The sequence below is a fragment of the Hoplias malabaricus genome, chromosome 2 (genome assembly GCF_029633855.1).
Source record: "Hoplias malabaricus isolate fHopMal1 chromosome 2, fHopMal1.hap1, whole genome shotgun sequence".
In the NCBI taxonomy this organism is placed as follows: domain Eukaryota; kingdom Metazoa; phylum Chordata; class Actinopteri; order Characiformes; family Erythrinidae; genus Hoplias; species Hoplias malabaricus.
Window position 1 is genome coordinate 31,414,599 of NC_089801.1, and position 27,470 is coordinate 31,442,068.

General features: G+C 40.0%; 1 protein-coding gene across 3 annotated transcripts in view; it reads left to right on the forward strand.

Annotated features, from left to right (window-relative positions):
* Positions 1 to 27,470, forward strand: part of dab2ipb (DAB2 interacting protein b) — a 113,103-nt gene that overhangs the window by 60,238 nt on the left and 25,395 nt on the right. For 2 of the 3 annotated variants that reach the window (XM_066658559.1, XM_066658566.1), the window contains 3 exons: positions 14,494 to 14,647; positions 15,668 to 15,766; positions 17,858 to 18,412. In XM_066658559.1, the coding sequence (XP_066514656.1) occupies positions 14,494 to 14,647; positions 15,668 to 15,766; positions 17,858 to 18,412 (808 nt within the window). Of the gene's footprint in view, positions 1 to 1,546; positions 1,850 to 14,493; positions 14,648 to 15,667; positions 15,767 to 17,857; positions 18,413 to 27,470 lie in introns of those variants that run through there. The other variant, XM_066658569.1, reaches the window with a different exon arrangement.

The window sequence follows — 27,470 nt, forward strand, 5'->3', positions numbered from 1 at the left end:
CCTCTGAAATACAGTCAGTGCGTTTTAAACTTGAAAGTGACCATGGCAATGAAAATAAAAATAGGTCTTTTGAAAGTCTTTTAGTAAAGACAGTGCTTAAACATAGAAAATAGACACCTCCAAGAGACCATGTGAATGCTTAAATGGTTCTGGATCTCTGTTTTTCTTCATGATGGAGAGGTTTTTCTTGGTGTTACATAGGACTATTTTGCTAGGAGTGGATTTGGAAAAACAGCAGGAAGCAAATGTACAAAGACCCACTCACAAGATGGTTCTGGAAGTGATGTTTCTTTAAGTACTGGGCTGTTTTATGGCATTGCCCTTTAACACTAATGTGTGACCAGTTTGGCTGTCAATCAGCAGATACAAAAAAACCTCTGAGCTTTGCTGATTTGTAGCCTTGGCTCAGCCGCTCGATACAAGGTGCTTTACCAATTTGTGGCCATTTATGTTGTAGAACAGGCCCATATGTGAGTGTGTGTTAGTCTTTGGTCAGTTGTAAAAGCACTGGCTTGTCAGTTTGTGTGGCCAGACTGCACTGTAATGGCCAGCTGACATTTTTTCCCCTCATGTCACCCCCCCACCCGAGCATGTCTCCACTGTGATGTCATATCCTCACTTTCTGTGAAAATAAGCAAAGGGATACATCTGGCAATGGTTTAGTCCAAAACGTGAACCAAAGGGTTGTCCCCTTTTTCATTGGCTGTGTTCTTTCTGTCTGTCCTTCAATTTTTACAAGCCTCAGCAAGTAATAAGATCAGATAAAGCATAGTATTCTCTTATGTAATCAAGTGCAGTCAAAAGCCAAATGCAATACAGATTACTGTGTTAAAGTATGTGTCCCCACTGGGCTGTTCAAACAACAACGGTGAGTCAAGGCACCTGATGTTTTTCCTTGTTTGATCAAATGGTGGTTATGGTTTGACTTATTCAGTATTCATTGGCATCACCAGATTTGCTTATGTTCACTAGGTGACACTTAGTGACACAAAGCCCTTTTCCCTTTGTTAAAGGTTTACCATAACTTACTGTAGCTCAAATGTTTAGGTGTAGCTATCAGACATTGGTCATGAATCTGGAAATCTGGGTTTTTATTAACTGGACGTGTGTGCATTATTTCAAGGTGGTGAGTGTGAATACTGTGACAATATGTCATTAGTTTTAGGTAAAAAAATGTCAGAATACAAAGTTATTATTTAGATATAAAGTTCTGTAGCAGACATTGTGGAGACCAAAACCTGATAAAACACTCTGGAATACTGTGGGAACCACGAGCTGGACCCAGAATGTAACTCCTTAAATTTTAATGAGAAGAGGTGTGGATTGGTTAGGGTCTAGGTGTAGGATTAGGCCAGTATCACTTATGGATAATGTAAGTCTCCACAAAATAATTGGAAGTCTTTTAATGGCCCCACAATGTATGAAAACAAACGTGTGTGTATGTGTTTGAGAGAGAGAGAGAGAGAGAGAGAGAGAGAGAGAGAGAGAGAGATTTTGTACATTTTACACATTTAAAAAAATCAAAGTAAAAAAAAGAGACGTTCAAAAAGAATAATAAAAACAGGAAAGATAATGAGTTTATACACCCACACGAGAGAGAGAGAGAGAGAGAGAGAGAGAGAGAGAGAGAGAGAGAGGTGCGTGTGTGTGTGCGTTCCTGAGCGATATTCCTTAGGGAAGTTCCTCCTCATCCTAATGGCGAGGCGCAGCGGCGTGGTTTCGCTCAGAAAGTGCCTAGATTAACCAGTTTTTGACTCAAAACTGAAGGAGTGCTCTTCCGCGGGGACCGATATGGCTCTCGGGACCGAGTTCACAGTTAAAGGGAGACGTTTCCGCGCTTCGGTTCCATGTAAGTTTCCTATTTCCGCGGGCGACCGTTGGAGACCCTGTCTCTCAGCCACACACCGGTTCCGTTGTCATGGCTCGTGTCTGTTTACCTCTGTTAGGAAACTGGTATGATGCCTGCAGTCTGTATATTAAACCCGTTGATGTAGGTCTTTTGTTCATATTATAGCAGTCAGTTAGGTTTGCCCCAGACAGCAGGATCCTAAAGGTGTTCCAACTAAGTTTATAATAAACGACCATTCAACTTTGGCGAAACCAGCCTCAGTGTCAGTAACGTTAACGGTGTCATCCAAGGCATTACCATTAGTCGTATACGTTAGCGTTAAAAAAAACAAACAAAAAACGACGCCTGTGAGCTTTCCGTGACACAACACGTTTAAACTATCCCCTAAGAGATGAGTTATTGTGTTGTAGTCCGGTTAAAACAAGAACAGACTTCGTATTCCAATCTTCGGTTCCACCTTAAACAGTGCGGCAGTTAGAGTCTCGCGCCCTAGCAGTCTGAACATAACTGCTGCAGCATTTAAGGGGGAACTGATAAATCGACTAAGAAGCTAATTGCAGGTTCCGAAACAGGAGGCAGCTAGTGATACATAAGTTAGACTTTCCCGCTCTCCTGTCTGTCTTCCAACCGTATGAGCTCCTCGAAGTTTTGCTTTGAAATGAAACTGAAGCTTTATTTTCAGCATTAAATCTAAGTAGACTTGTCCATCCAAAAATATTTCAATCCTAAAAGATTAAATGGCATAAATTAGCAGCATTTTAAAAATGTATTTATATTATTTTTTAAAATAATGTTTAAATCAATAATACATATTAGGTATAAAAAAAGATAAAAACCTTCTAATACCAGAAAGTTGGTTTAGATTTATGACATAAGAAATCCTGACTTTCTGAATCTTCTGTTTTCCAACCATCTTTGGATCACTGCAGATTCAAAGCAGAAATGCTCGGCTGTGACATTGACTGCTTATTATAGATCTTCTAGCATAAACAAAACACAGACATGTTAACAAGTATGAAAAATAGATTTTAGCTGGAGGCATCTTTAAGTATAAAATTAGCAAATACAAAATCGTGATTAACTAGCATCTTGAAGTCAGCAAAAAAAAAAAAAATAATAATAATAAAAATAAAAAATGCCAGTGTTCAGTTTATTGGGTTCACTTATTTGTTAGGTCTGTTTTTTTCATTGTGGAGCCCATTTCCAAAAGTTTTGTAGATAAACAGTATAATTTGCTAGCCTCTTAGCTCAAGCTACTTCCTAGCCTACAATTTGTAGGTTTTTAATGCTTCATACACCATAAAAAGTGAGAATGTGTATGGTTAGAAGACATGCTTTGCTATTTTAATGTCAGCCAGAGCTTAAAACGGCACACAGGTAAGGTGAAAATCTGTTTTTGTTTTGTCATTTTCTCTGTTATTTGTTTTTTATACTTTTTCTCTGTTTACATGGCTCTTTGGGTGACCTCTTGGCTATTCACTGTTTTCTCTGTGACTTTGTTGTTTAGGGTCGCTGCTTTTCTTTTGTCTGATTTACATCCTGCTGAGTAACACAGCGCAGTCGCTACCAAACCACTGGGTCTTAATTCATTGTAATATAGGATTACCGAAGTGCTGCCTTTTTACTACCTGCTCCTAAAACCTTAAACGGGATGTTCGTACACAGAGTCAACAAAAAATAATAGGCTGCTGGCTTTACATTTTCATCTTAGCTTGTGGTAAAGGAATGAAATAAGCTTACTCTCAAAGCAGGATTAGATTATTAGAATGGAAAGTCCCAGGTAATTAATATGGGATAAAGGACCATATCCTATATATTGTCGCTGTCCAAATGAATACATATATCTCACCAAAATAGGAGAAAAAACATAATTAATGTCAGTGTAAAAAGATTTTATTCCAAGTAATTCTGGAGTATTTTTATTGGTTCCTTCATCATCAACTGTTGTGTTCAAGTGATGTATTAAAGTAAAAAAAATCAACAAAAATGGAGATAGATGTTTTTAACTGGACAGCGACGAAACGTTTAATCTTTCATTTTTTCAGTCAACATCCATTTTGTGACACCTGTCTGGGTTTATATTCTGAAAAAAAAACAGCACTGTCTTGAAATCGGGATGGAAAGGGTGTGGTTTCCTACTCTCCTCCAGAAGTTACATAGTGCGGTTTCTGCAGTGATAAGCCTGGAGGAGCAACGGCAGAGGCTCTGTTCTTTTATTGCAGGTCAGTGAAGCAGCACAATGATTTTGAACCTGTAATTTTAGGATAAAAATACCACCTAGCATTGCTTTAAGGCTCTGTTTTGGCTTTCTCCCGAGAAGAACCCTTCCAGATGTAGTGCACAAAGAAGAAGCAAAAGCTGACTCATGCGTATTTTTTGTGTGTGTCCCACATGGTGTGGTTTTTAAAAATCCCTGCTAGCTTTGTGAAGCTAAAGAAGTTTTAGCTGAGCCAGGGTCAGGCAGGAGTCACTGAGTTTATGGTCATTTGTGAAGTCGCTTGTCCTTCCTTTTCATGTTGGCTGTCCTACTTAAGTGGCTGGCTTTCTTACTGAGGTATCTTCTTTGGTTTGAAAGAGGGCACGTTGGGCACTGCCTCACTTGACACATTCAGGTTTGGTTTGTTTGTTTGTTTGTTTATGTTTCTGAAAGACATCTTTCCTCTTCCCTGATGCTTTAGAAACCCAAGTGGTCTTTACAGAGTCTCTCTGGCTGAGGAAATATAATGAGCAGGACTTTGTTTTAATCTGATATATTTGTAATAGAGAGGCCTGTGCTGATGTCATTTCAAAGTTTGACCCCTTTTCACTTGGTGCTTGTACCCCTTATTTCAGGCATTAGGGGCTGTGGTCTCCTTTTGGGGCTAAAATAGCACCTGTCAGCTAGTTGCCATGGAAACCCTCACCTTTTCCTAGTTATGGTCCATTCAGGGGTAGAGGCAATCGCAGAGCAATGGAGGAGTCTTGAAGGGTATCTCTCTCTCTTACTCTCTCTCTCTCTCTCTGATGTGGTCTTTTCCAAGCAAATAAATGCCAGTATGATGATGACAGCATAATCCCGTCACTGACCGCACGCAGACACATACATATGCACACACCCACACACACAAATGCACACAGTGTATCACAGTATCAGCTGTCTGTCATTACCATAATGTGACATCAGTGTTCCTCCTGGCCTAACATAACCTACATATGTTGAGCTCATGGTCCTTTCAAGCCCTGCAGACTGAAAACATGAGTGCATTTTGTGTGTGTGTGTGTGTTTGTGTTCTCACAGGGCATTAGATATCAGACTACTTCTGCCTTTTATCTGTGCCTGTATGTCCTGGTGACCTTTATTTATCCTGTCATACCATGCAGTGTATTTTCTATGTAGCAATAAGGCTGTAGCAATAGATGCTATGTGAAATTGTGTTGTGTGTGTGTGGGTGTGTGTGTGTGAGAGTATTTTAGTGTTTTAGCAGGGCTTAAGTGACACTAAATTCTGAGACCTCTGTGTTTGTGTGTTTCTTTGTTGGTAGATACTAACCACTAGTACTGATATTGTTTTTCAGGAGCTCTCCTTTAAAATGCTGCCCTTCTGTTGTTGTTTACATTGTTTGCCTCATTATGGATTGTGTTGTTGAGATCTGGAGCTTGTTTGGGGGCTTGCTTTCTTTATAACGAGCTGTTATTATGCTGAGTGGTCAGCCACAAGGGACAGTCCACTTCCCAGAATGGCCAAATGACCGATTTAGTACTGAGATACTGACCAACACACACAACTATTCTATAACAGGATGTCACTCTGGAATGGTAGGATTGTAAACCCTTTCACTGTCACACGTTTCTCAGTGTACGAGAGGCGTTAAATATGTTCTCAGTATAGGTATGAAGTAAATGCTCTATGTATTATGTATGATATGTTCATTTATTCTATGTAATCACTCTTAACATACGTTTTATATATTTGTTAGATCTTACAATTAACTTTTCAATTCCCTAAAATATATATGCATATACTATTTTTTGAAAAATGACACATTGTCTCTGATTTCAGTTCTTATTATTGGAATATTGCTTTCCATGTAGAGCTTGCTTGTAATTTAGGAAGACGAAAATAATAGCTGAGCTCTCAATTTGGGCTGTAGGGTGGAGGACTAACGTCTAATGACTAATCCACTAGTCACACAGAGTGATTTGTCAGAATACTTGTGTTACTCAGAATGGTTTCGTTTTTGTAGCAATTGCGACAATACTAATGATCAAAATGAGCTGATGTTTTCTTTTATTCCATCAGAAAGTTTCACTTCCTAGAGCCATTATTAATTCCCTAGGGTTAGGATTAACACCACCACTTGTATATCCAATACAGCTGAGATTTTTAACAGAATCCCAAAGCCTTGGAAGAGACCGGCCCTTATGCTGCATGTGTAGTGTTTGATTTCTTCCTTTGTCCCCCTTGTTTTTTGCTCATCCATGTGGCTTCAGAATTTATCTCTCTTTTTCTTCAGCTGCAGTTTCTTCACCACACAGCCAGAACAAGATGGTGGCTATATTTATGACTCAATGACATGCAAAACCCCAGACTTAAGTCCAGACTGAGAGAATCTTCATGTGGCCCACACACTGAATCAGCCAGGACTGTAGCTGAACAATATTGGAGAAGTATTAAGATACAAGTGTAATAATATCTAATACTTTATATTAATACTATATATATATATATATTCTGTGTGAATGTGTTGGTTTTTCTTTTTCCACATCTATCCCCATGGCAGTCCGTATTATTTGAGGTTACCATCCAATTTCAGTTTTTCTGGTTAATAAATTATGTGTGCTGTTGATTTAACAAATACATGCAATCAAGGAGAATCTGAACAAATCATTGTTCTTCAAACTCACTCACACCTACTACTTTATAGAAAAATCTTATATTTAAATTTTTTTTTGTATTATTATTTTTTTGTATTTACTGTGATGATATATAACTTTATACAAGCCTCACGCTTTCTGAGAAGGCAATAGTTTAAATATATATTATTATCTTAGGTGCCTTAGACTTCTGCACACTACTGTGTGTATATATATATATATATATATATATATATATATATATATATATACATGGAGATTGTATAAGAAACAAACTGGTTTTTATATGCTGTTTGTATTACCACAGAAACTCATTTGTAACTCAAACGGTTTGGTTTGTAGCACTTTCAGTATGTGTTTACTTTCATGGTAAATTAGCAGTCAGAGTCGTTTTCACCTTATATAATATATCTGAAACTGCAAAAATAAGTCTTTTTAAAAATAATGTCTGCTAAATACTATGAAACAGTGTTCAATTTTATTGGGTTATTTGTTTGCTCTTTTTTTTTTCCTACAAAAAATAGTGAGCCACTTAGTTTCTTTCTGACAGACTGGAGAGGTCTGTGATGGTCCTTTGGTGGTGGGGTGGGGGGGTGGGGCTGATTATTGAATAACAGGGTGAAAGGGGCAAACAAACATTGCAGAGCAACAGGTGGACCCCAATCTTTACTTGTGGAACTATAAAGTGCTCCTGTATGGTCAGGGGAGCAGAGAGAATGGACAGTGAGTGCACAAACAAGTAGGAGGTCATAAAAGGTTGGTGGCTATATCGTTATATTGAATATGGGCTGATTAATAATATGCAGAGCCTATAGGCAAAGTTCGGGTTTTGGCAAATTCAAGAAAAAGAATTTTCAATTTAATGAAATATGTTGAAGCAGCTGAGGAGAAAAACTAACTCAGCTGGGTGTTGAGGCTCTGTATTTATTTTGAGCTCGTAGAAGCAGAAGTGCTGATGGAGTTAGTGAGTACGTGATTTATAGTTTATTCTGGTCTCTTTTGGTCTGTCTCTATGTCTTGACTGTGATGAAAGTGGTGCGTGTGCTTGTGTGAGAAAAGAAAGACAACGTGCCTTGACTTTGGTTTGTAGTCTGAAATATTTACAGAAGGAAGATGAGGAGAAATGGGAACTTGGGTAAATATTCATAAAGAGAGAGAGATAGAGAGAGGAAGGAGAAGATGGAGGGAGATGAGAACCCCCCAAAAAAGGTCGTAGATTAATGATTTCTCTGTGTGTGGGCCGGTGTTTTAACAGTTTTTATGTGTTTATGTTAATACTCCCACATGCGTGGTGCGAGGCCGTGGGTGTGTGTTGAGGTTGTTGCTCATGCTGTTAAAGTATCCGATGCACATCACTGAGCACAAGCCGACACATATTACACACACGGCAGCTTTAGTGGGAATGGAGTGTTTGGAAGTGACATTAATGCTGGATTGATGTGGGATTTCACCTCCGAAGGTGATGTTCTCCAGATGTGCAGATGTGCACGCAGTGTGTCAAATTTGTGCTTTTGTTCTCTGTTTTCCTGGCTTCAGCCGACTGGTAATTGTGCAATGTGATTTTTCACGAGACGACCATAATTGTCATGGTCTTGTTATCTGGCTCTTTTTGTTGTCCATGTCCAGACATCTTCTCTTAAAAACCAGACAGTCTTGTCGTTTGTGGTAAGAACATTGCTCTGACTACATTTACAGGTTGTAGTAAAGATGTAGGGTATTTGATTAATCAGTTATTTAAGTTGGGGCACTTGGTTGATTTCTAACATGTCTTATTCTCTGTTATGCTCCATATTTCTAAAACTAGTGTTCTCCCTGTGTTTCAATGGGTTTATTCTAGGTGCTCTAGTTTAGGTGGGTTGACTGTGTGAACTTGTCCACAGGTGTGTGTGTGTGTGTGAGTGTGTGATGATTTTGTTGGACTGGAACACTGTTCAGAGTGTATTCTTGCCTAGTGCTAAAGATAACAGTGAAAGCTTCATGCCTTTATTGTCCCTGATCAGGATACAACAAATACTAAAGGTGAATGAATGCATGAATGATTGAATGAATGAATGTCAGAAACTTAAAAAAATTTGTCTGAACACTACTCCAAAAGAAGGCAATGAAACACATGGATTTTTTGCATTTAGCTTTGCTTTGTCTCGTCTGTGAGCAAGGCCAGAAATCAACGCTGTAAACGTAAAGTCCTCCATTTTGGATTTGCAGATTCATATCTGAAGAGCGCTCATAACTTCAGGATAATTAGGAGTCCTCCAAGAAGGGTTTTATTGGTTCTGCAGTTTACTGTTACTCTCCCTTGTGTTGCAGAATGTGTCAGAGTTCAACTAAATTAAATTTTACGCAAAACTTCACTGGTAAGATGATTTCACCCAGAAGTTGTATACGCAAAATTCACTTACCGCAGCGAATCTCATTGAAACCAATTAAATTCTACGTGCGAAAATTCACGGACACAAACCCAGTATGTCAGTGGCTTTAAACGTAAGCATCGACAGAGGCTCTAGTTCGTTTAGTGAAGAAGAAACATGACTAGCTCAGTTACAGTTATCAACTATGTAGGTCTGCATTCAACTCTGATAACTAAATGATTAATGCAGTGAAATATCGATTATTAAATTTGACTAAAATTCCAATCTCTAGTTAATAGGAGACTTACATTTGTGTGACACAGTTTTCAATGTGCAGCAGGGCTTGAAGCGTAGATGTAGCATTATACACATTTCAGCATCTTAACCTCCTGATATTTCAGAGGATACAGTGGTGCTTAGTGGATAAAATGTAAACAGAACACTTGCGATAGCAGCCAGTTTTTAAACCTCATTTATTTCTGTCATATAGAAATCCAGCATAGTCCTGGAATTCCTGATTTGGGCATGATGTCAACCACAGAATGATCTGTGAATGATCTGTGATAGCTCTTTTTGAAACATTTATTTGGTGTACAATTAATATAATAACTTCAGAAGAAAAAGAATCAAGTAAACATCATTTTAATAAAGAGAAAATTATTCTACTTTAAAATAATTTTGAACTTAGAAACAAGGGGGACTTTATGAACAACAATGCATTTAAAGAGTTGTGTCAGTAGTAAATGTAACATGCTTTTACATCATAGATTGCCAACTTTTCAGCACTGAAACATATAGAAAAAAAAAATCTGAAGATACAGTGTAATAAATCATTGCAAAAACTGGTACATCCAGTTGCTCTGATTATCACCGCAGTCCTCTTTTGTGCATCCTGAACCACATCTGATGAGTGTTTATGAGGGTTATGAAGAGTTATAGCACTCACAAAAACAAAGCAACTTAGATACTTTTGGTTGTAAAGATGTAGGCCAAGCAGACACACATTCCATCTTGTTAACATTTCTGTGTAGTGACCATGTCTAGACTTGTCTTTCTCATGTCCAAGAGTCTCATATCTCTCCCTCACACACATTTCTTAACTCTCGCATCTTACTTTAAGTAACCCCTTGCACAAAAAGTATGTCCACTTAAACACGTGTGTAAACATTTTCAACGTTTTGAGTGTCTGCTTTGTGTCCTTTCCGTTGCTTCCATTATTTTGATGACTGACTTTCAGGTTTTCAAAGAAACATGTCTCAGCAAACCTTCAAAGTTCAGTCTTAGATGCTGGTTGAATTTTCTGTCCTGTTTTCAGCAGAATGACTAGCAGAAAGGTCTAGAGAAAGTGTCTCATTTGTATTTGTTCTGTGGCCGTTGTTCTCTTCTTGAACTCATTCAGGGGAACAGCAAATCTCTCGATAAATCTTTGAAATAATCTCTCTATCTCGGTCTTCTGTGTCTCTCTCCAGTAGACTTCCAAAGCCCATGCGTTTTACAAATGCAGTCTTAGAAATGGCTTGAGGGGCCGGAATTGAATAAGTCACAGCGCTTCATGTTTTTGTTGGAATTTGGCACTGCAGTTACTTCCTTGAACTCTGAGTCTCTGAGTCTCACCTGAGAGCTGGAAAAATTAAATTCTTTGAGTGTAGTGAGAAACTCTCATATCCTGTTGTCATATAGAAGTGATGTGATTGATGGTGGCTTGGACGAAATGCTCCGCGCTCACCCTCTATATTTTTTTCCCCTTACTTTCTCTCTCTCTCCCTCCTCTCCTTCTCCCCTGCCGTTTTTAGGAGCATCTTTTCCATAGACTTCACTTTGATAAGGATTCCCCATAGCTGCGCTGTCAGTGTCAGAGGCAGTAAAAATGAATGTGTGTTGTTTTTCTTCCTTTCTGGAAACTGGGCTTGTCTTTTAGAACACAGGGGCACCATACTCCAACTCCCAGAAGTCTTTGCGAACGTGGATCAATTCCGGAAACCTCTTCGCTCCTATCACTTTGGCCTGGTTTCACCTTGGCCATTCAACTACACATACAAACAACAACATACACACAGACACAGACACACTTTATTACTTTGCTCTTCTAGGGTTCACAGTTTGAAAGACAGCCCTATCCCAGGAGTATGCTCTGCAAATCTTCAAGGGAGGAGAGGGGAGAAAAACAAGGAAGGGTAGGGGGAGAGATGACGGGGGAAAAAGTAGGGAGTATAAAGGTGATGCAAGAGAAGTAGAAAATTTTTGTTGTTCTTAAACAGAGCCGGATGTAGTCCTTTATCTATGGAGAGAGATTAGTCTCAAAATATTTACAAATGCGGAAATGTTAATCCACAAATTAAACACAGGTCACAAATATGTTTCACTTTTCACCAATAAATACATCCCAATCTGTGTCTCACGGTCTGCAATTTGTACAAATACAGTTACATTCATAAATACATGTTTTTGGTTTTCATACATACATCATAATTTTATGCAAAAATATATACTATATATATATATATTTGTTTAAAATTACATTCCATATATTTTTAAAATCACTGTCTCAAATTTAAAATGTATTTGTCAATTGTAGAATCTGCGTTTGTGCATCAGTCTTATCTGTGACTTGTGTTTAATTTGTGAATTAACATTAACGCATTTGCAAAGTATTTTGAGACTAATCTCTCTCCATATTTATCAGACACCATTTTGTTCAGTTACAGGAGGTGTGTGTGTATGTGTGTGTGTGTGTGTGTGTGTGTGTGTGTGTGTGTGTGTGTGTGTTTGTGTATGAGTGAGAGAGTGTTTGAGAGTGTGTTTTCTGTGTTGATGGCTGTAGATCTGAGGCTCTGGTACTCAATAGACTCTGTCTTCCTCTCTAAACCAGGAATGTAGAGTAGGGTCACTGTGTGTCATAGACTATAGCAGCTTTGTGTGGTTCATTTGAAGGTTTTTTTTCTACTTTTTATTTGTAATTTATGGAAGACTAGAACTCCAGTGAACCATTTTGTATATTTATTTTTATGAACACATATATAACGCCATTCTGAAATAATAATACATTTTGTGCACTACATTGATATGGGAAGTCACTCTGATACACTCACAGAGGATATGGGGATATTATTTATTTTGCTTTACACATGACAGGTCACAAAACTGATTTTTTTTGTACTAAAACGTTTTTTTTTTTTTGGAAAAGTGGAAAAATCTGCCTGTAGAAAATATCTAACAAGTGTAGCTGAGCAGTTGGAACAATTTGTTTTCACACTTGGCTCAGCTGAAAAAGCACCATCCTCAAATACAGGTGTGTCAATGTTTAAAAGAGCTAACTAAACTACCTTTAACACTGAATTAACATTTCATGAAGAATGGGCTAATAGATCGGCCTTGAAATGACAGTGATAATGTACAGATAAATATATGTATTTCAGTGTAATGTAGTACAATGCAAATTACTGAAATGTGTAAATGCATTACATTAGTTATCACATTACTGTGGTGAACTGTATATGAAAATATATCTGATATAAAAACTAGTGATTGTATTTTAATCAGTATTGTACAATACTGCACCACTGAAACTATGCTGCAATTACAGACATAAGCATTTCCCATTATTTAGCGTGTCTTCAGTGACATGCTTATTACAGCCGTATTACAGCACATTTTAAACGCCATTCGTGTTGAATTAATTTAACCAGGGCAGCGAGAGGCTGTTCAGATTGAATAGAGAGAACTCTCTTCATATTCTTCAGAGATAGATGGGGGAATTAAAGTAGCTTTTCTTTACTATCTTGATTATTTCTATACTCCTACACTCACTCACCCACTGTGCACTGGGCTTCTAACTTTGATCTTATTACAGATATTAAAGTCTGTGTTTCTAAGCTTAGATTAAGAGATAATTTGCTGTTGGGAGAAAGCACTAATTAGCTTGTCACATCCCTAGCAGGTTTCCATAGCCATTAAGATCAGGCAGTAAACAGCACTAGAAAACCAACTGCTTGGTGTATTTCACAAAACGGGAAAAACACAACTTCACAACTTTATAGGCTTTAATTTATGCAAGAAAAACAGAAGGTTTTCATTTTATTGGTCAAGATATGCCCCATAACTGTGTACATATCTTCTCATACACTCTGTCACACCTTGTAATTAGTAATTACATCTGCTTTTAGCCAAATCCAATGTGGACACAGGTGTTTGTGCAAACACAACTTAGTATAAACTGCATAGCAATGCATTAAAAAGAAATGGGAAACTCACAATGGGTTTATGTGCCACAGCTCCAATAGTTACCATGCCCAGTGGCTTGAGGGTAAAGCCCTCCAGGCATAGGCCTGTGGAACAGTGGAATTGAATTCTCTGCAGCACAGAGGATGGAGCACAATCCAGTACGTTTAGGATGTGTTGAAATTACTTTTATGATCTAGATCCTATCTCAGTAATCATCACTCTGATATGCTTGTCGCTGAATGCCATCTAATCCTCACAGAAATGTTCAGACACATAAGCTAAAGTCTTAGAGTAGAATACACTCAAGAAACATTATCACAGTAATGTTTAAATATTGCCAATTGCCCGTCATGCTTTTAGTGCAGTCTGTACAGAGCCTTTTAAAGTATGTGTATATAACGTTTCATCGCTTCCACAGGAAGAAGGTTTAGAAGAAGGTTAAGAAGGTTTTTTTCGTTCTCTTGTAAAGTTACTATTTTGGAGATTCATGTTTTTCATTGGACAGAGACCGTGTACTTTTATATATTTATAATCAGAAACTATTTTGCCTCTGGATTTCTCAGACATAAATTGTATAATGAGAGTCTCATCTATCACCATGTTTCATTAAGCTCCAGTTCGCACAGCTGTGCTGTCTCAGAGGAAACTCACATTTAGCCGGACTCATAAATAGTTAATTAGGATTCTGGGAAGGTAATCTTACTTCTTGATGGCTGCACCAGGTAATGGGAACAGGTTTGACACTGAAATTATTAGACATTGTTCACATGTATTTTGGGTTTTGTTTCTAATTAATTAGGTATGCTTTTTTACTCCTCTTTGGGTTAGCTTTCACACCTGCTTTATTTGGTGTGGACCCAACAAAATGTTTCTGTAATTCGGTCCATACTGAAAGTGTGAATACTTTACCAAAGTGCTGAAGGATACAATGACTATATTTCCAAAGTGCAATTCAAAAGCATGTGATGTTCTAATACATCCTACATGTCCAAATGGGGATATTGAAACTGATAAGACAGCTGTCTTTAAATGACCATTCAGGAGCTGCATTGTGCTCTAACATTACAACCACTAAAACAGACCTGTTAGACACTGTTTGACTGTTATGGATGCCATTGAAATCCAGGAGGTTCCTTTTTATTTTGTTTGGGTTTTGTTTTTGTATGTTTTCTATCCTAATTGACTAATTGTTGTCTTTCTCTCACTCTACTCCATTTTCAGATCTCATCTGATGCCGAGACTGAAAGAATCTCGCTCTCACGAGTCATTGCTTAGTCCAAGTAGTGCAGTGGAAGCTTTGGACCTCAGCATGGAAGAGGAGGTCCTCATCAAACCCGTACACAGCTCCATTTTGGGCCAAGACTACTGCTTCGAGGTAAACACAGATATATGTACAGACACACATTATGAAGGTTTAGTGTCTAATCTGTATGATACACAAGATTGGGGTCCCAAATAGGTGGCTCGCGGTCCAAGTCCGAACCCAGATTCTGTCCTATCCGGACTTGGACCTGTGACTGATAAACTATTAAGAGCTGTTTAATTTTAAACAGAGTGTTTGTTTTAAGCGGTGTGACTCTTCTAGTCATTACAGTTCAGGTTTAGCGCCCCAGGAAATTACCAGACTAATCACGTGTTTCTGCATGTCACACGTGAGGCTACTCAGCCAGTCAGATCTGTGCATTGTGATGAGTGCTGTGCCTTGAATGAGTGACGCACACAAGGTAGTGTTCCATACACCACTGGCCAGTAAAAATAGCCCAAGGGACATGATAAAAGCTCTTTTGGGACATTTCTAGGACAGCAGTGTTGTGTGAGGTAAAACCAGAACCATTAAAAAGAAGGTAATGTTAACGGGTTGAAATATTCTCATAACACTGAACATGGATGTTTACGGATCAAATCCCATTCTTCAGCATAAAGAGCCAATTAGCTTACTGTTAACTGATAAAGTCCCGCCCTTCAGCAATAAGAGCCAGTCAGATAGCTGGAAAAACAGTAAAGTCAACTGCAACGGCAAAAGTCATTAGGGAAAAGGACATTTTATATAGAGTATTTGTTATTTATAATTCTTAATAAATCTTGAATATTGAAATGTAATTGAAAGTGTAATTTGATTTGACATTCAATTGTTAACTACATAAAATGATGCTATAACTATAAGGCTATAGGATAAGAGACAGATCATAATGCAAGTTATACATTATGTTCCAGACCTTGGCTTGAGAAGATTTTCTTTAAATGGACCTGGTATTTTAATTAATTATCCCTGCACTAGATTTTTTAACCGGATGCTCTGATTGAAACATAAACATAGTTAAGGGTCAGGTATTGACATTGAATGATTAGTTCTGGATCACAGACAGCAACCTAACCCTAATTCGGTACCTTGCAGGTGAGCACCACAACAGGCAGCAAATGCTTCTCCTGTCGCTCAGCCGCAGAAAGGGACAAATGGATGGAGAACCTGAGGCGAGCTGTCCACCCAAACAAGGTAAGCATGACCTGCATGGAGCTGGAGATACATCTTCCAAGACTGTGTGTTAATATTGTGAAAACACATACACATATAAAAAAAACATTTGTTGATTTGTCTCACCTGACCCACCTGCACACAACCCGGGTTTGATAGTAACCACTATCTCTATTTCATCTGGCTTTAGAAAAGACACTGAGAAGGATGGTGAGAACTGATAGTTTTACTGAGAACTTGAAATGAGGGCAGGTGCTTTCTTTTTTTAAATTTTTTTCTCCCCTTTCTCTTTAATTAAACCATTGCTCAAACATGGGAGTCACGAAACATATGGCTGCTTAAAGCCCGCCAAGAAATGATGGCAGTAAGACAGCTAACCCCGCCCTCATCTTTTATTATTTAAGAAATTAAAAACTAATTAGTTCTTAAAAAATAAAGAGCTGCTGGTATCCGTCAGGGCTTTCTGTTGCACGCCTTTCATGGCTTGTCTCAGGATGTGGCAAAGACCCCTCTATCATTCGGCTGTAAATTTTAATTACCTGATTTCGAGGGTGTGCCCCAGCATAAGGTTTCAGAATGATTGGCTGTATACAAAAAGGTACTCAGAGGAAGACGCAGCTAATGTTCTAGTGTTTTCTGGGTATTTAGTGTGGGTTGTGTGTGAAGAGAGATGTAATGCAATAAGTAAAAGCCAGATTACAAAATGGGGTGCTTCCGCTCCCTGTTGTTCTTAGTTAGGGTATTTGTGTGGCTGGCTGCGTGTCCGTGTTTCCATTTGCAATCAAGATCAAAGATAATGAGAGCTCTTAATGCTGCTAGAATTGTACTGCAACACTGCATCAATTACTCAGTTAGAACCTGGTGTATTGTCTCGCCTAAGACGAACATGGAGCAAGAAATGCACGAAGCAGTGTGAACATACACTGATTCTCTCCTAGCTACAGATTTTACTGTCAGCTTCTTCTGCCTCGTTAATGGACCCTGAAAGTGAAAGTACAGCCTTTGCCATAATAGAAGAATCCAACGAATGGACTCCAAACAGCCCAGGAGTTAATATAAAATTAATATAAAAATTTAACACTAATGGTGTTGATTTAACACTGGTGAATTTGCTGTGGAGCTCTGTTTTCATGGTTGCAGACCAAACAAATCAGCATCAAGATGGAGGCAGAGCAGCTTGTCTTGTTTGTAGCAGAATGCAGAGGTTAAAGAAGATATCTTTTTTAATGAGAGGAGCAACGCACAGAAGCAGAGACTCAAACTCTCCCACTATGGAAATACAGTTGGAACAGCTGGTTACACAGCTTTAGATCTTGAATGAGGTGCTGAACTGTTCTGTAGACTGGGTTGAATTAAGTGTGTGTCATTTAGGTGCCGTGCTTAAATTAAAATGGTAAATTCATCAATTAATTAATTTCTTTCTCGTCCTGCGTCTACCCACAACCCCCCCACCCCCGGCGGTGATTTCAGACTGTCCAACTTGGTGTGAAGTTTGCGATACATCAGAAAACATCTTTGGTTAATTTGTTCGCTCTGTTGTTCATTCATTTATTTGTTCATCAGTCATTTGTTTGTTTGTTTATTTTCTGTGAAACAATCATACCCTGTGTGAATAGGTCATAAAGCTAATTTAACAAAGACCTAATTATGCACTTTTCAACTGTAACATGCAGTTATTTACTGTTTTTGAAATTATATCCACATTCAAAGGCATAGAGTGTTCACCCCTTTGTAGATCGGCTTCAGGTTCATCACACTTTAAACCAGTCCTGGAATGATGAGTGCCATCTTTATTTTCAATTTGAGAAGTCCTTCTCACTACACAGCATTGAATGACTTTAACTGCTGAATGATGGCAGGATATTTATGACTCCCCCCCCCCCCGCAGCCTTCGTAGTTGAGGACATTAAGTGATCTAGGGCAGAAATCATCTAATTGCAGAGCAAGAGTAGCTGACCTGAAACGGAAGGTTATTTAATTGCCAGGTCAAACAGTATCTGCATCAGCAGCCCTTTTAGATGTCATACTCATACAGTAATAATCTTTCGCTGCCCTACCCTCATGCTTCAGTGGTCTAGCGACCTCACTTCGTTTCCTCTCTCCCGTCTCCAGGACAACAGCCGGCGGGTGGAGAACATGCTCCGGCTGTGGGTCATCGAAGCGAAAGACCTGCCGGCCAAGAAGAAGTACTTCTGCGAGCTGTGCCTGGACGAGGCCCTATACGCCCGCACCACCTGCAAGCTCAAGGCGGACAATGTCTTCTGGGGCGAGCACTTTGAGTTCACCAACCTCCCTGCTGTCCAAAACATCACCGTCCACGTCTACAGAGACTCCGACAAGAAGAAGAAAAAGGACAAAAACAATTATGTGGGATTGGTGAACATCCCGGTAGAGACGGTGACCAGCCGGCAACTGGTGGAGAAGTGGTACCCCATTATCACGCCAAATCCAGGCAAAGGGAAGACTGCAGGTCCCATGATCCGCATCAAAGCCCGCTACCAGAGCATGAACATCCTGCCGATGGAGATGTACAAAGAGTTCGCTGAATACACAACCAACAATTACATGCTGCTCTGCTCCGTCCTGGAACCAGCCATCAGTGTCAAGAACAAGGAAGAAATGGCCTGTGCCCTGGTACACATCCTCCAAAGCACTGGCAAAGCCAAGGTAAGGACAGCTAACCTCAATCCGTGGGTTGCAATTTATGTCATTGTGTACAATAGCCGCCATGTTGAGTGAACACCATGGGTGTGTGAATGTTATAGCTGATTAAAAATTATTTTCAACACACAATGCACTATGTGAGTGCAGAAACTGCTATATTATGACCTACACTGTACCCTACAGAGGGTGTAGGGTGATATTTTGAATTCTGACTTTTCCTACAAGGCAAACTACTTTATTAAACTCTGCCAAAACAGATAAATAATTTAGGCAGACAGAGATAAATTACTATCCTCCAAGAACGATCCACTCTCAGAGTGCAGAGACAGCGGAATCAGATTGTGTACCCTGTAAACACGAGTAAAAGGATGTGACAAAAGAATACGTGGCTTGTGCTTGTAGTCTCTCAAAGCACCTTCTCCAAAAGTTACTTAGTGCTGTTTCTACAGTGCTGAGCCCAGAGTTGCAGCAACAGAGGCTCTAGTCTCCCTGTTACATTTCGGTGTTCCTTTACACAGTTGAAGCGTTTGGAACCCTTGAGGTTACATTTACTGTCATTATATCAGTTCATATTAGGACTTTAAGCTAAAGTGTTTTCACTGTGTTTGGCAGTCTCCTGCAGTAACAGCCCCCACTGACCATGCTTGGAATGGCAGGAAGGTGTTATGCCTGTCCTAAAAGCTGCTTCTGTTACCGTGTACATTTTGGGACGTTGTCTGTGTACAGTTCAAGTTTTCAGACATTAAGGAAACCCTCTTGTGTGTTCACATTGATTTTTGTTGTTGTTGCTGTTATTATTACTGCTTTGCAAGTAAGATTACATTGGGGGGGTTATAAATGAGTAATGAGTTATAAAATGAACTGTTATAAAGCTGTCATGTCTGTGTTTGTGCATTAAGCACATCCTTTGATATGTGTGCTCTAATCTCTGACTGCAAATGATGCTACTGTTGGCTTGTAAAGGTCCCGGTATGAAATGTGTACTGATCCTTTGGTTATCTCTGTAGTAACAGCATGGATATGATGCTAAAGAGGCGTATTTGGGCTGTTAGCTTTGGCTTGTGCGGATCATTTGTTGTTTACCTCTATGTGATGGGTTTCTCGTGCTGGGAGGCATTATTGCAGGGATTATCTCTCCCCTCCAGGGCTCACACCTCACCACAACCTCCTCCGAGCAAAATTACTAATTCTTCCTGTTTTGCCCTGAGCCTGGGGAGGGACCAACGCAGCAGCTGCCTTCTCTGCTGGCTGTCAGAGCTACTGTCTGGCCTGCCCGTTCAAACTTCAGTGACTGCAATAGAGTAGAGCGTTTGTGGTGACTCGGGGTGGGGGGTGGTGAGGTAAACACAAGGTGGAAAATAACCGTAGATGGTGGGGGAGATGTCTCTGGTTTATGTATGGCATTTCATTGAGAGTATGTTTACACTACACTTTGTCCTGTTCTGTCTTTCTCCTCTTGTATAAAGAACAGGACAAAACCAAGAAGCAGCTTCTGGTTTCAGTGAGTGTTTTCTTCTATCATAAAATGCCAAATAACATTTACTAAAGGGATTATTTTTTTTAAGAAAAGCACACCTCATATGAGATGAAGATTATACTCCACAATGTGGGTCTTTTATCTTGGTTGCCGCCATGTTTAAACAAGTTTATTACTGTATCCCTCACCCTCAAAAACCTTACTACAAAATATTGTGAAATATGCCATAGAAGAACCATTTTTGCTAATACATTTACGTACGTTAAGAACATTACATTTACTATTTTTAAACTTTTAAAACAAGGATGAGCAAACGTTTCCGCTCAAGGGCCACACTGGGATTTAAAAATTGATAGGCAGGCAGAGAGGTGGGGGGGTTAATTAATTGAATTATTTAATTAAAAAAATTAAGCATGTGAACCTTTTACTTGTAATGTATTTTTTTTTTCTATTTTTATCTTTGTTTCTGCTTGGCGTATCACAGTCTAAACAGAAACAATACAGTGTTTTAAGCAGGACTTTCAACAAAAGGTAACGGTTTGTGTATGACATCTTAAACCAGCTAAACGGTTAGACCACACTGGCGTGATCCATGACTCCAGAGGGGTAGTAGCACTCAACTTAATGGCAAATGTGACGAATGAATAACTGTAGACCTAATAGACTCGGCTTTAGCAGAGGTCAGTAGTGTTTTTAGGACAATTTTGTAAATACTCAGAGCGCCGGATAAAACAGCCTAATGGGCCGTATATGGCCCACGGGCCTTAGTTTGCTCTCAAGTGCTTTAAAAGGTTCTTCATACCTCTTTAACAAACATGGTTCTTTGTGGAACCAAAAATGGCTCTTCTATGGCATCACTCAAAGAATCTTTTGAAGTACCTTTATTTTTAAGGGTGAACATGTTGTTAAACATGATGGAGACTCATTGGAGAAAATTACTTTTTGATCTCGTTAGCACAAAAGAAGCTTTTGGAAAGTGGTCTCAGCTTTGTTTGGGTTCATAAATGAGGGTCATTGACAGAACCATAAGGCTGGATGCCAGCATTTCACAATTTCATTCACTCCAAAGCTACGAGCTAGGTATGGCTTTGCTTTGCCAAATCAGAGGATTGCAATCACACACTTAAAGTCCTCTCAGGCTGTAGAAAATCAGCTAAATTAACCATGAAACAGGTTTTTCACTGTGGGTGGATTGACAGCACGGTCGCTAAATTTGTCCATGTGATCAATTGGAGTTGAAGTTAATTGATACGCATGGAGGTTACCAAGCTTCAGCGAGCAGCATTTTCATTTTCCCTGTCATTTATATTACTATTCTTTCGTCTAACCGGTGAAAAATGCCCATCAGTGAAGTGAAGCGGTTCACAGCTGATGAAAAACGGGCTCATAATCTACGGTTAGGGCTGATTATGTCATTAACTGCCTATACTGTGTCTTTAACTATGCAAGCATAAACCGTCAGAAAAATCAGTCTGTTGAAATATCAGAACTTTGCGGGTGTTGACTGCCTGTGGTGTAATCAGCATATTCACAACAAAAAGGTTATTTCAGACCTGTGCATTGTGAGGTTTGATACTTATCTGAGCCTATAGATACATCTTTTACAGATACTGCCACACCAAATCAAACTTATCACACCAAATCTCTTATCAAACTAAGTATCTCAGTCCCAAGTAGCTCAGGCCTTCTCACACTGTGTCTCTGTCAGAGTCAGCATCTGTAGGTGTTTGGACAGTGGAGAGACCATTGAATGTTGAAAAGCATGAAAAGAAATGAGGATGTTGCTCTATGTCTGCTCCATAGATGGGTAACATTGCCTTTTTTTGCTGTTAGTTACATTACTTAAGGTGGAATTTAATCCAAAGTTGCATTAAAGTAAATGTACACAGAAAGTTTACAGAAGTTTACAGGCTTCTTTACTCAAACCAATCCACCTTGATAAAGTAACAGACTCAAACTCTTCTCTCACAGCTTTAGACATTGACACATTCCTGTCAGGATTTCTTTGTATTTGAGAATGAGAACACTAGTGTGGCTCTGTATGTGGACAATAGAATATATGGGCCACAATGGGTGCACCTTAAATTAAGTTAGTTGCACCAATTGTGGCCCACATATTGCCAGAAGTGACCGTCCTTGTCATATTTAGTCTTGTCTGAACTGATCATTTCCACAGAATAAACTCACCTTGCTTGCAAAATTAGTGCCTCCTTGCCATTCACGGTTGTTGAGTACCATTAGACATGGTCACTGGGCCAGGAATGACTACTTTGCTTCATTATCTGCCAAGCATCCAGATTTGAGATTGCTTTCTTCTCTGGTGTCATTATTAGCATGTCATTAACTTGTTCCTTTTCTGGTTACTTGCACATGCACACTTTCATTTCTACTGCAAACTAGAAGTAGGTCTAAAGTCACTAGTCCAAGCTAAAGGTCAGTCTCAAAGGGTCCTGGCATTACTCAGTCCTCCTGTGCCTGACCTACCCTTCCTGTCTTGGTCCCCAGGGTGATTGCCAAGCCTGTTTGCCTTTCGGTTGTTAATTATTGTTACTCAATTACCATGGCCGTCAAAGTAGACCTGGGGGACACAGGTCATTAAAATTTGTAATACCCACATCAAAGACTGGGCGATCCAAGGACATTCATTACACGAATGGCTGTAAAACATCACTCTCCTGCTTTAGCATGTGGTCTCACCTTGACTGTCTAATTACTGTTTCATTATTTATGCCAAAAGGTAGTATTTCATACTCATACCGTTCTAGTGATATTGACTAGGTCGAGAACTAGGTCTGAGAAGAAGGCATCATAGTAGACTGACCAGGAATAACATATCAATGCTGAAGTTGGCTGGTTGCCGTTTTTTATTAGAATTTTCTTTTCCACCTTAAATGGTGCGGCAGGCAGTTCCATTCTCATGCCTTGTTGCCAGAATGCAACTACTGCACTATTTGGAGCAGAACAGAAAATTTGAATAAGAAGATTAAGTCACAGAAAGTTACTGACTGCTGCAACTTTTAAGGTGGAACCTCTTCATCTTCTGTAACCACTTTGTTAAAAAATCTACCCAGGACCATTCAGTGCAAGGCAGGAGCCCACCCTAGACTGGGTGCCATTTGATTGAAGGGCATCATACACTTAACCACACACAGCTGTGCACGATTTCGCACAGTTGATCCATCTACCAATATGTGTCTTTGGACTGTGGGAGGAAACCCAGCAGAGAGGGACAACACACCAAACCTCTCATGGACAGTTAGCTGATGCAGGATTGAGCCCACAATCCCTGGACCCTGGAGTTGTGTGGCTGCAACCCTACCATTAGTTCTACAATGCTGTCCATTAAAGTACTACAGAAAATCTGAATAAAACGTGTGTGAAATGGTAATTGCACTATTTAAGATGGAACAGAAAAGTATTTTAAGAAGCTCGGGTACCAGATTGTAACTGCTGTATAGGTTTAAGGTGAAATCAACATTTTTGTTTTGATATTTGGCTTAATAGTGTCCTGAATTATCATTTTGTTGCATCACTGATATCAGCTCATTCGTAGTATCAGTGTTCAGCAAAAAAGAAAAGAAATGCCATGTGCTATCTGGCAGATTCCTTTTTTGTTGTTGTTCTTCATCTTGCTATGAGCATTCAGCATATGTTTATGAAGAGGATATTGTGGATCCATTTTTGGTCAGCGCTCACTCATAGCTGTGCCAAGAGGCCGTCTTGTGCTGGAAAAATCCAAAAGTACAGATCCAAAATAAACTCAGGCCAAATTAGGTCAGGGTGAAGATGGAGCTGGCCCTTGTGTTGGGCCGATAATGCCTGCTGGCCTGGGGTCTGTTGGAAGTTGTGGACATTGGTTGCCGGGGTGAGCTGAACTAAGCCGAGCTCAACAAAGCTGAACAAAGCCAGTCGTGTGTCTGAGTTGTGTGTGTTGGTAGCATTATTTTTAGGATTCTTGACCTTTGCGTGACCCCTGCTTCTTTAAAAGGAAAATGCAGAGTCTTTTGAGTTTTGTTTTTGTTTCTACACTGTGTTTTTATGAGATCGTTGGTGTCACTGAGGTTCTTCTCACTGATGCGCTACATGGCGAGGGGAAAGGCATGTTGTGACAGATGAGTGGGTAAAGTGGCACAGTTGGAAATCTTTATCTCCTACAGAGTCCCGGACTGATCCCACGACCATGGGCTGTTAAAAGACTCCCCCCGACCCTCCTTCCTCTTCTCTCCTCTCTGATTTTTACCACTCTGTTCTCAAACCACCACCAGAGCGTCTTAGTTTAGTGCATGTGTGGAATTTTGTAGCCATGTACAGCACTGCCCAAAAGTCAGAGACCACACAGCATATTACTTTCCTCTCAATACATTAAGAACAAGCTCCACACACAGAAATGACACAGATGCCTAATACTGGAAAGCTGAACAGGCTTGGAGGAGAATGCTCACTGCCTAGATCTGTTATGTCCACAGTGGCTAACATGGTGCTGAGTGATGAGGGGAGAAGGAATATCATAATACCTACTCTAAGACTGTGAGGCAAATTATGCTCTCTCAGACTCCCAGCCACAGACGACTGAAGCATCACCCACCAGATTCCCAACACTTAGAACACTGCAACACTGTGATTCACATCATGAAAAAGTCCTACAACTATTGATGTGTTACACACCCTAGCTACAATATGTTCCTCATCAAATTACCCCTAATAATGCTTTACGTAATCTTAATAATGGCTAATGAACTGCTTTCAGGTTCCGCAAAATTAGTGTTTCTCATTATTAACTCACGTTTACCATCATGGGCATAGTCATTATCTTTCCTCTCCTCCAGTGCACATTTATTCCGCTCTCCATTAGTCAGCCTGCCACATTCCACCCCTCCATCCGCCCCCCACTTTGTCTTTCAGCAACCCCTCCACCTCCCTTCCTCTTAGCTTGCCTCTCTCTCATACTTTACCTTCCCGTGTCCTTCTCTCCATCTCTCTCTCTCTCTCTCTCTCTCTCTCTCTCTCTCTCTTTCTCTCTCTCTCTCTCTCTCTCTTTCACTCTCTCTCACATACACACACTCTGTTGGACTGTAAGGGAGCTCCCTCTCTGAAAGGATGCCTTTTCTGGTCTGAGGCAGCACATCATGCTGGCAGCTATTACACAAGTCATGCGCCGCTGTAGAGATGACAAACACTTCAGCCACACACACACATTCAAACACAAATTTTGAGAGATCTCAAGATGAAATGTTAGAATGTATTTAGTGTGCCTCCTGGGTTTGTGTAATATCAACTCTTTATTCCACCTTAAATGTGGCCCCTGTTACCTTCTGGCATCCAAGCTTCTTATTACATTATTAAAAGGTGCAGCAGTTAAGTCCTGGTACCAGTTCACTTCAAATGATGCTGCAGTTACATTCAGGCACTTCTTATTCGCATTTTTTCTTTCCACCTTAAATGGCGCAGCAGTTACATTCCAGCACCAAGGCATGAGAAAGTAACAGCTGCACCATTTAAGGTGGAAGTGCTGAATCAGACACAAAACATGTCTACAAATGGGTTCAAGGTTGACCTGTCACTTTAAGAACTGCCACATACTTTTAGGTGTTTGTATTTAAGTAAATTTTCCTGGTGTCTTGAGTATAACACACACACACACACACACACCAACATACTTTGTGCATTCAGTGTGGGCCAGGAGTCGTCTTGTAACCTCTGCAAACCTATCTCTGCCTGTCTTTCTGTCAGAGAGCAGTGGGGGTGTAAAGAGTAAACACAGCACTATGAACAGAGAGCAGGAGGCTACTGATTAGCTTAATGTAGTTGCTTGCCAGGACTTGCCAGGGTTGCAGCTCTGGACTGCATATTTCAGCATGTTCCCTGCTCCTGCACACACACTTCAACTCATGAATGACTTATAAATGATCTGAAGAGTTAGTGAATGTCACAGTATGAATTGCACAGCTGGGAAACACTGGGTGTGTTTGCGCACCAGTAATACTACCATTAAATATTATCACCTTCCAGCAGTTATTAATGGGCAGCATCCACATGGAACATGCGACAGCAGCCAATCTGCGGCCAGTACTCTCACCACCTTTGAGGTAGAAAGGAGACAGAGGGGAGTAACTGGGGCAATAATTTGAAGCTGGGACAGTTATGGGGCAGCCATGGCCTGGTGGTTAGGGGACCAAAACTGCTCCCCGGACACTGTGGCTAGGGTTGCCCACCGCTCTGGGCATGTGTGCTCACTGCCCCCTAGTGTTCACTAGTGCATGTGTAAATGTGTGTTTCAATGCACGGATTGGGTTAAATGCAGAGAACAAATTCCTCTGTGTGCAAGCACAGTGGCCAATAAAGTAATTCTAATTATGAGTTAGAACATTGGGGCAATACGCCTACGGTTTCACGTCTCATCTGAATGAAGGTGTCCTTTATTCAGTACAGTGTCCATGGTACTGCAAACAGGCATTGAGATCCACACAGGCCACAGGGACAGCACCTACACCCCCTATGAGGTTTCCCTATGAGGTCTCCTATCCAAGTACTCTCTTAGATTCATGCTCTGATTTTCAGGGGTTTAAAAAACAGTAGGTTATTAGTGTTAAACTTTACTGTGTTAATGAGAAAACTGCACAGAGACGTTAGAATGTTTCATCCTGTAGTGACTTGCTAGTGAGTTGGTGTTTCATGTAAACTCTGAGTTTTCTTCTGATCAGTTTACTGAAGTCCTTGTAAACCTGTTGAAAGGATTACTGTGAAAATCTCATGTTCTGAATAAATATCAGGTTATTGTGAGCATTCAAACGACCTCCCTGAGGATTGGTATTGTAGAATTGGGTGTCAATTTGGATTGATCTAACTCTCATCTACAGGCAAATCAAATGCTCATATAGTTACATTTTCCCATTTAAATCACAATTATTACCACCTTTCACATGTGAACACAGTCTCAGTCACATGAATGAGGAATGTTTGTGATATGATGGATAAAATGCCACATGGATGAAACAACACAGCACCATTCTCACACTCTTTAAAAAGCCAAAATGTTCAGAGCCTGTACCTTTAAATGAGAATGAGCCACTGTTCACCCAGACCTGAGCGCACCACTGAGTGAGGAGTGACCAGCAGAATCTCCCATTTTTAGCCATTTGGTTGGTTCTCTGTTTTGGTTGGTGCTGTTTTTTGCACAGTAGGTTTCTTTTCTGCACTTGTTCTGATGGTTTTGCTCTGTTTAACAGAGCAAACATGGACAATTCTAAAGGCTCTGCACTCTTTGTAAGAATCAGCACAAAAGTAGAATGGCTCTGTTTATCCCAGCTTTCCTTGTTCCAAAAGTTTTAGGCTGGTAGGCTCCAGACCCCCGAATGAATGTGCACATGTGCTGAACAATGTGTCTCCTTTAAGACAAAAGTGTTGGTGAGGTGGTTTATGATGGAAATTACATCCCTTGTAAACAACAGTTGGGACTGCAATATAAAAACGATGAATCTTTCAGCCCTACTTGTTTCCAGTGCTATTGGCAGAGTTTCTGCTCAGAATTTGCATAAATCCAGGAGACGGAAGAGTCTCAGCTGCGAAAGACTGTGGAGGAGGTGC